The following is a 9545-nucleotide window of genomic DNA, read 5'->3' as shown; positions in this document are numbered from 1 at the left end:
GTGCACACCTCACCAACGATTTCTCCAGCACCATTCCATGGTATTCGGCCTGGAGTGAAGCAGGGTGGTCCCTCGAAGATGGCAAAGAGAGCGAGCCGAGCACATGTGGCGCCCTTTATAGTATTGGTATTGGTTTATTATCGTCACTTGTACTGAGGTGCAGTGAAAAACTTGTCTTGCATACCGATTGTACAGATCAATTCATTACACAGTGCAGTTACATTGAGTCAGTACAGAGTGCATTGATGTAGTACAGGTAAAAACAATAACAGTACAGAGTAAAGTGTCACAGCTACAGAGAAAGTGCAGTGCAATAAGGTGCAAGGTCACAACAAGGTAGACCGTGAGGTCAGAGTCCATCTTATTGTATAGGGGAACATTTCAATAGTCTTATCACAGTGGGGTAGAAGCTGTCCTTAAGTCTGGTGGTATGTGCCCTCAGGCTCCTGTATCTTCTACTGATGGAAGAGGAGATAGAATGTCCCGGGTGGGTGGGGTCTTTGATTATGCTGGCTGCTACACCAAGACAACGAGAGGTAAAGACAGAGTCTAAGGAGGGGAGGCTGGTGTCCGTGACGCGCTGGGCTGTGTCCACAACTCTCTGCAGTTTCTTGCGGTCCTGGGCAGAGCAGTTGCCGTACCAAGCCGTGATACATCCAGATAGGATGCTTTCTATGGTTCATTGGTAAAAGTTGGTGAGAGTCAAAGGGGACAAACCACATTTATTTAGCCTCCTGAGGAAGTAGAGGCGCTGGTGAGCTTTCTCAGCCGTGGCTTCTACATGATTTGACCAGGACAGGCTGTTGGTGATGTTCACTCCCGGCAACTTGAAGCTCTCAACCCTCTCGACCTCAGCACCATTGATGTAGACAGGTGTGTGTACACTGCCCCCTTTCCTGAAGTCAATGACCAGCTCCCTTGTTTTGTTGACATTGAGGGAAAGGTTGTTGTCATGACACCATGTCACTAAGCTCGCTATCTCCTTCCTGTACTCCGACTCATCGCTGTTTGAGATACAGCCTACAACGGTGGTATCATCTGCAAACTTGTAGATGGAGTTAGAGCAGAATCTGGCCACACAGTCATGAGTGTGTAGGGAGTAGAGTAGACGGCTGAGGACGCAGCCTTGTGGGGCACCAGTGTTGAGAATAATCTTGCCAGAGGTATTGCTGCCTATCCTCACTGATTGCCATCTGTTTGTTAGAAAGTCAAGGATCCATTTACAGAGGGACGTGTTGAGTCCTCGGTCTCAGAGCTTGGTAACAAGAGAGGGCTGGGGGGTCCAGCCCAGGTAATTTACAGGGGGCCAATGGCTCGGTGTCAGCAAGGACTAATCAATTACAAAGGCCAATGGCCCAAGGCCAAGTACAAAGGTACTTAAAGGGGCCAATGGCCAGGTGTGCACTGATGGGTGGGGCAGGGCTAAACTATGAGTGGCAGTGGTGTGTCTTCTGACCAGGTAGTGGGCAGTGCTGTCATGTGACAGCCACGACCCTCCACAATACACACCTTCCCATTAAATCTCTCCCCTCTCACCTTCAACCTGTGCGGTCTTGTTCTTGATTCCCCAACCCTGGGGAAAAGACCCTGTTTGTGCCCCTCATGATTTTATACACCTCTATAAATTGACCTCTCCATCTCCTATGCTCCAAGGATGAAGTCCTAGCCTGTCCAACCTCTCTCTCCACACCTCAGTCCCTCAAGTACTGACAACCTCCTTATAAATCGTTTCTGCACTCTTTCCAGTTTAATAACATCCTTCCTATAGCCGGGCAACCAAAACCGACCACCATACTCCAAGTGCGGCCTCACCAGCATCCTGTACAACGGCACCATGACCTCCCAACTTTAAGGCTCAATGCCCTGATTAATGAGGGCCAGTGTGCCAAAAGCCTTCTTCACCACCCTGTCTACCTGTGACTCCACTTTCAGTGAACCATGTACTTGTACTCCAAGGTCCTTCCGTACTACAACACTCCCCAGGGCCCTGCCATTCACTGTGAAAGTCCTACCTGGATTTGACTTTCCAAAACACAACACCTTGCACTTATCCGAATTAAACTCCATCTGCCATTCCTCGGCCCACTTACTCAGCTGATCAAGATCCCCTGTAATTTTTGATAACCTTCACTGTCCACTAGACCACCTACTTTAGTGTCATCTGCAGACTTACTAACCGTGCCTCGTGCATTCTCATCCAAATCACTGATATGGATGACAAACAGCAATGGGCCCAGCACCGAGCCCTGGGGAGCACCACTGGTCTCCGGCCTCCAGTCCGAGAAACAACTTTCCACTGTCACCCTCTGCTTCCTGCCATCGAGCCAGTTGTGTATTCAATTAGCCAGCTCTCCAATGGATTCCATGCGATCTAACCTTCCAGAGCAGCCTACCATGTGGAACCTTATCAAAGGCCTCACTGAAGTCCATGCAAACCACATCTACTGCCTTGCTTGGTTACTTCATCAAAAAACTCAATCATGTTCATAAGATATGACCACAAAGCCATACTGACAACCCCTAATCAACCCCTGTCTTTCCAGAAGTATGTGTATCTTATCCCTCAGAATCCCCTCCAGTAACTTACCTACCACAGATGTTTGGCTGACTGTCCTATGGTTCCCAGGTTTTTCTTTGCCACCCTTCTTAAATAAAGGCCCAACATTTGCCACCCTCCAGTCTTCTGGCACCTCGCCTGTTGCTCTCGATGACGCATACACCTCAGCCAGGGGTTCCGCAATTTCTTCAGCTTCCCACTGTGTCCTTGGATAAACCTGGTCAAGCCCCGGAGATCTGACTTTCACACATTTTAAGATGTACAGCACCTCCTCTACTGTAATGCAGACTGTCCCCAAGACCTCCCCATTAACTATCTCAAGTTCCAAAGTCTTCATGTCTTTCTCCACAGTAAAAACGGAGGAGTAATACTCATTGAGGACCTCGCTAACCTCTGCGGCTCCACAGAGATGTCCTCTTTGGTCTTTGAGGGGCCTTATTCTCTCTACTTACTTGAGGGGGGCAGGGAGGGGGGAGGAGAGAGCAAAGTGGGGGTTGACAGAGGTAGGAGGGGAGAGTAGGGTTGAGAGAGAGGGTGAGTGGATACTGGAGGGAGGGTGAGAGAGGGAGGGGGAAGAGTGCAGGCCATCTGAATGGGCAGGATGGACAACTAGAGCATCAAATACTAGAAGGCATAGGTTTAAGGTGAGAGGGGTAAGTTTTTTTTTTACACAGAGTGGTGAGCGCCTGGAACAGGCTGCCAGGGGTGGTGGTGGAGGCAGATACGCTAGTGGCGTTTAAGCAGCTTTTAGGTAGACACATGAACCTGCGGGGAGTGGCGGGATCTGCATCTGCCCCATTGACCGGGCCACCGACACCCCTCCTTTAGTCTGAAGTGCTCCCTCCTGAAAACTTCTTGACACACCCTCTACATTCTGATCTGGATCAATGACCCAAAAGGCAAGGGGCTGTGGAACCCCCTCGGTAACAGTCCCCCCCCACCCCCTGTCACACCAACACTAGTCCTGATGCAGGGTCTTGGTTGACAAAGCGAAACGTCAGCAATTCCTCCCCCCCGCAGATGCTGCTCGACCCGCTGAGTTCCTCCAGCAGGTCGTTTGCTGTGTTGACTTTGTGACTCTCTGGTCCACTCTTCCATCCCCAGCCATGACTACCCGACCCACAGCACCTTGTCACGCAACCCCTCCCTCCCCACCGTTCAAAGACCCAAACGGTCCCTGCAGGTGAAGCAGCGATTCACTTCCACCCACCCAGTGCACTGCACTCCGTGATCAGTGTGGTCTCCACACTAGAGAAGCCAAACACAGACTGGGCGACCACTTTGCGGACACTTGCACTCCCTCCACAGGAGTCACCCCAAGTTTCGGGTTGCCTGACACTTTAATTCTCCATCCCACTCTGCGACCACCTGTTACAGTGAGAGCCAACGTAACCAAGGGACAACGCCTCCTCTCCCGTCTGGGCACGTCGCAGCCTGTGGGATTTAGTATGGAATTCAACGCCTTCCGACAACTTGCTCTTTTGTCCTGTTAGTACCAGGACTGGCCAACTGTACTGCAGTTCCTCTCCCCACTTGTTCTTTCATTTGTACATTCTGGTCTGCTCAGGACATCCCAGTGAGGCAGAGTGTACAACACCCAAAGCGAGTCATTTTGGGAAGTTAAACCAGGGCAGGCCATACACAGTAGGGCCCTGGGGGGTGTTGTAGAACAGAGAGACCTGGGCCTATGGGGATCTGGTTTCCTCAAAGTGGTAACAAAGGTAGACAGGGTGGTGAAAAAAGCATATGGCACACTTACCTTCAGGGGTCAGGATACTGAGCAGAAGAGTTGGGACGTCAAGTTACAAGTGTACAAGACATTGGTTCAGCTGCACTTGGAGTACTATGTGCAGTTCTGGTGGCTCAGCTATAGGAAGGATGTGATTAATCTGGGGGTGGGGGGATGGTGGGGGTGCAGAAAAGATTCACAAGAATGTTCCCAGGACTGGAGAGCTTGAGTTATAAGGAGAGACTGAATAGGCTGGGACTTTTGTCCCTGGAGTGTAGGAGGCTGAGGGGTGATCTTAATGGGTAAGTTTTTTTTACACAGAGGGTGGTGGGTCTGTGGAACGGTGCCACAGGTAGAGGCGGGTACAATTACAATGCTTAAAAAAAAACATTTGAACAGGTACATGGACAGGAAAGGTTTAGAGGGATATGGGCCAAGCACAGGCAAATCCCTGCAGGTTTTGACCTGAAAACGTCGAGAATTCCTCTCTCCCCCACAGATGCTGCCTGACCCACTGAGTTCCTCCAGCAGACTGTGTGTTGCTCCAGATCCCGGCATCTGCCGTCCCTGGTGTCCTGCAGCACTTTGTGTTCCTGCTGATCACCCTCCCATCTCTGTCTCCATCTTCCTTCAACCCTCCAAGATCCATCCATTACCTACCTCGGCCTGCTCCACTGCCAGGGTGAGGCTACACACATCTCCTTCCACCTGGGCAGTCCACAACCTGTCATTGAATTCTCCAACCTCCGATAACCGCTCCCCCTCTGTCCCTTTTCTCTCTCCTCCTGATCCATCCACCCCCATCACCTTCCCTCTTTCCCCATCACCCATGCACCCCTCCCTCTGGTTCCCCTCCCTCCCTCCATTCCCTGCTCCACCTTCCTCTCCCACCAGGTCCGTCATCTGTCACCTCCCACCCTCCCCTCCCCTGTCTGCCTATATCCCGGATCCACCTATCACCAGCCAGCTCTTGCCGCACCTCTTCCCTTACCCCTCTAGGCCAGCTATCCCCCCCCATCCCCTCCACCTTTCAGTCCAGATGAAGGGTGTCGACCCGAAATGTCGACAATTCCTCTCCCCCAACAGATACTGCTTGACCCGCTGAGTCCCCACAGCAGATTGTTTCTTGCCCCTTTAAATCTTTCCCCTCACCCTAAACCTATGCCCTCTATTTTGGACTCCCCTTCCCTGGGGAAAAGACTGTGACCATCCACCCTGTCTACGCCCCTCATGAATTTATAAACCTCTATAAGGTCACCCCTCAGCCTCCTTCACGCCAGGGTAAACAGTCCCAGCCAAAAAGTGTATAAAAAGGGGCACAGATGGGGTAGTCAGTCAACATCTTTTTCCCGTGGTAGAGTTATCAAAACTAGAAGGGGACAGGTTCAAGGTGAGAGGGAGGAGTATTAAAGGGGATCTGAGGGGCAAGTTTTATTTACGCAGTGGGTGATATGTGGAACGGGCTACCAGAGGAGGGGGCGGAATCGGATACAGTCACCGTGTTTAACAGGCATTGAGACGGAGCTAATGAGGGCAAATGGATTACTGTAGGTGGGCAAATAAAAAGGGCAGCATTGACGTTAGGGCCAAATGGTCTATTCCCGTGATGTCTGTCGAAATTTCAGGTCAAAACCCTGCATTGGGACCCTGGGGACCCGGAAACTAGAATTTCGCCCCAAAACGTTGACAATTCCTCTCCCCCCACAGACGGTGCTCGACCTGCTAAGTTGCTCCTTCAGATTGTGTGTTGCTCCAGATCCCAGTATCTGCCATCTCTGGTGTCTCAGTGTTACATCTGATGGGGGCTGGCAGCTGGGGGCAGGCACAGTGCGCGCGTGCGCGCACACACACACACACACACACACACACACACACACAGAGTGAAGCTCACGGTACATGGATCAGTCGTGACACCTGGTTTAATACACAATGTACAAAAGCAGCAGTGGTTAAAAAAGGTTGTAGTTACATATACACAGGCGGAGGGTGGGTGGGGCAGAGTTCAGGAGCTGGGCTGGGTTAACGTTGACCACTGGGCACTGCTTTCAGCAGACACTTGTGGAGACGACAGACAGTTTGCAGCTGCCCTCCCAGGGCACATCGCCAGCCCTCCGCCAGCCTCTCCCTCTCACACTTGTTGAGCCGGGTGCTGCAGAGGCACAACTCACCCAGCTTGGGGGCAATCTCCTCCGCGGGGGTGGACCCGTGGACGGGGGCACCTGGGAGGGAGGGAGAAAAGACCGGTTAGAGGGTGTCCTCCAGGAGCGACGCACCCCGACCCTTCACCCCTGACCACCTCAACCCTGACCTTCTACCTCACCTTGACCCCTGACCGTGGCCACCTCAACACCTTCTTCCTCACCCCGACCCTCCACCTTTGACCCTGGCCACCTCATCCCGACCTTCCAACTCGCCCAACACCTGGCCCCAACCATCTCAACCCTGACCCTGGCCCCTTCACCCCTGTCCCATGGTGGACTTGACTTGGACCATGAGTCTGTTTCCTGGCTCAGCACCGGGACCACAGGGAATCACTCACCGCATCACCCCAGATAGCTGGCTGAGGGGAGCAGGGGGTGTGGAGGGACATAGAGGGAGGTGGGTGGAGGACGAGGAGGGGTAGATGTATGAGCCATGGGAAGGACATCCCTCTGTACCACAAAGCTTCTGGGCCCTGCCGTGCCCTGTACACTGCGCTCCAGCCTACCTGCCACACTGAGGAAGTGCATCCCACCGCTCCTCTCGCGCACAGCTCCCAGCAGCAGCTCCACCCCTCCGGTGGTCAGTCCCGCGTTGGCCGACAGGTCCAGTGACACCAGAGAGCGACAGAGCAGCAGACATCTGCAGGAGCAGCACAGTGGCAGGGTTATCCTTCTTCCTGCCTCCAAACCCAGTGTTTCCAAACTTCCACACTCGGCACCAGTATTCCCCAGAATTATCAGCACAGAAACAGGCCCTTTGGCCCAACTGGTCCATGCTGACCAAGATGTCCATCTAAGCCAGTCCCATTTGCCTGCGTTTGACCCATAGCCCTCTAAACCTTTCCTATCTATGGACCTGTCCAAGTGCCTTTGAAATGTTAATGTACCCACCTCAACCATTTCCTCTGGCAGCTCGTTCTATATACTAACCATCCTCTGGGTGAAGGAGTTGCCCCTCATGTTCCCATTAACTCTCTCCCCTCTCACCACAAACCTGTGCCCTCTAGTTCTTGATTCCCCAACCCTGGGGAAAAGGGTGTGCATTCACTCTATCTGTTCCCCTCATGATCTTATACCCCTCTACAAGGTCACCCCTTAGTCTCCACGCTCCAAGGAATAAGGTCCGAGCCTGCCCAACCTCCCCCATAACCAATCCGTACCCAGAACTGAACGGGAAGGTTACCTGGAGAGATCCCGGAGAGAATCGTCCGTCAAACGATTAGCAGAGAGGTTCAGGTGGGTCAGAGAGCATCCGTCCTGGGGGGAGGTGTGGGGGAGAGGGTTGGTGTTGGGACGGGAAGAGAAGGACGAAGATAAGTCCATTAATCGCTCACCAGCCGTGACAAGGTACTGCTTGTTTCAGAAGGTGTGCTGCTGCGAGGGCACTGCTCCTGGGACTGGCTCTCCACTCACCTGTGACAGGTACCTGACGAGGTGCTCGACACGCAGCATGTCACTGCGGGCTCCACCCACTGCCGCCAGCTCCAGGTGGGTGAGGGTGCGGTGAGGCAGGCTCTGGAGGACCAGCTCCACCCCCACAGCACCCAGAGGATTGTGAGACAGGCACAGCGTCTTCAGATGCAGGGCACCTGCGGGAAACAGGAGCCGGTGTCACCGAGGGAAGCAACAAGGACAGCTCAAGACCACTTCCGTTCTCAATGCACAGACTGCAGGAGGAACTCAGGGGGTTAGGCAGCATCTGTGGAGGGAAATGGACAGTCGAGGTTTGGGGTCAAGACCCTTCACCTGGAGCCTCGTGTCTCCACCGCCTCTCTCTTCCCCGGTTCCAGTGAAGTTAGAACTGAACGGTAACCATTTCTCGGTCCGCAGATGTTGCCTGACTGCTTACACCATTTTGTGTCAGTACTGCAGCTTGCAGAAGCTGGGTGTACACCTCTGGCACCCTGACAGGAGGGCTGGGAGGTCCCGAGGTTGAACACAGCCCTGTGGCAGCACCGGTCCGTCACTCTCCTTACTGCTGAAGGAATGCAGAACACGGTACCATCCACAATCAGTGATGCAGGCAACCCTGTGGACGCAGGCACACACACACGCACTCAGCACCCTTGGGGTCACCCAAGACTCTGGTGCCTGAATCACTGCCGATCGCCTTGGTGCTCGGTAACACTCACTGGCTCCCAGTTCAGCAACTCATTGATTTTAAAATGATCTCTCTCGTTTTCAAATTGCTCCGCACTCGAACACTGCCCAAGGTTTTTCACTGCATTTATGACAATCATATACCAACACCACTACCCGACCTTCCCAGTGCTCATTGGTAGTTGGTTCATTATTGTCACATGTACTGACACACAGTCAGAAGCTGTTGTTTGCATGCCATCCAGACAGATCATTCCACACACAAGTACATCAAGTAATAAAAAGGAAAAAAGAATGCAGAACAAAGTGTTACAGAGAAAGTGCAGTGCAGGTAGACAATAAGGTGCAAGGGCCATGACGAGGTAGATTCAGAGGTGAGGAGTTCATCTTTATCATACGAAAGGTCTGTTCAAGAGTCTGATAACAGCGGGATAGAAGCTGTCCTTGAGCCTGGTGGTACGTGTTCTGAAGCTTTTGTATCTTCTGCCCGATGGGAGGGGGGAGCAGAGAGAATGTCCAGGGTGGGAGCTGTCCTTGACTATGCCGGCTGCTTTCCCGAGGCAGCAGGAAGTGTAGACAGAGTCAGTAGGCTGGTGTCCGTGACGCTCTGAGCTGTGTCCACAACTTTCCGCGGTTTCTTGCGGTCCTGGGCAGAGCAGTTGCTGTACCAAACTGTGATGCATCCGGAGAGGATGCTTTCTATGGTGCATCTGTAATAATTGGTGAGGGTCATCGGGGACATGCTGAATTTCCTTAGCCTTTCGATGAAGTAGGGGCACTGGTGAGCTTTTGCCTGCCATCTGACACTGTCGCCTTCCAAACCTGAAATCACAGTGCTTCACCACCCTCTCCCTACCGCTCCACCTCCTCAGTCACCTTCTGCACTCTCACCACTGGGTCCTGCAGTCCCCCCACATCCTCCAATGTCCTCCCCAAAACCCTTTGGGAGCACCAGAGA

General features: G+C 52.8%; 1 protein-coding gene across 1 annotated transcript in view; it reads right to left on the bottom strand.

The window, feature by feature from the left end:
* Positions 1-6188: 6188 nt before the first annotated feature.
* Positions 6189-9545, bottom strand: part of tonsl (tonsoku-like, DNA repair protein) — a 48058-nt gene continuing 44701 nt past the window's right edge. The window contains exons 23-26 of the mRNA XM_052016461.1: positions 7901-8076; positions 7671-7744; positions 6994-7127; positions 6189-6505 (exon numbers count right to left, since the gene is read on the bottom strand). Of these exons, the coding sequence (XP_051872421.1) occupies positions 6306-6505; positions 6994-7127; positions 7671-7744; positions 7901-8076 (584 nt within the window). The 3' untranslated portion in view covers positions 6189-6305. The remainder of the gene's footprint in view (positions 6506-6993; positions 7128-7670; positions 7745-7900; positions 8077-9545) is intronic.

This window comes from Pristis pectinata, chromosome 5, assembly GCF_009764475.1.
Source record: "Pristis pectinata isolate sPriPec2 chromosome 5, sPriPec2.1.pri, whole genome shotgun sequence".
Taxonomy (NCBI): domain Eukaryota; kingdom Metazoa; phylum Chordata; class Chondrichthyes; order Rhinopristiformes; family Pristidae; genus Pristis; species Pristis pectinata.
Note: the sequence above shows the minus strand (reverse complement) of the source record. Positions and strands in the feature narration are given on the sequence as shown.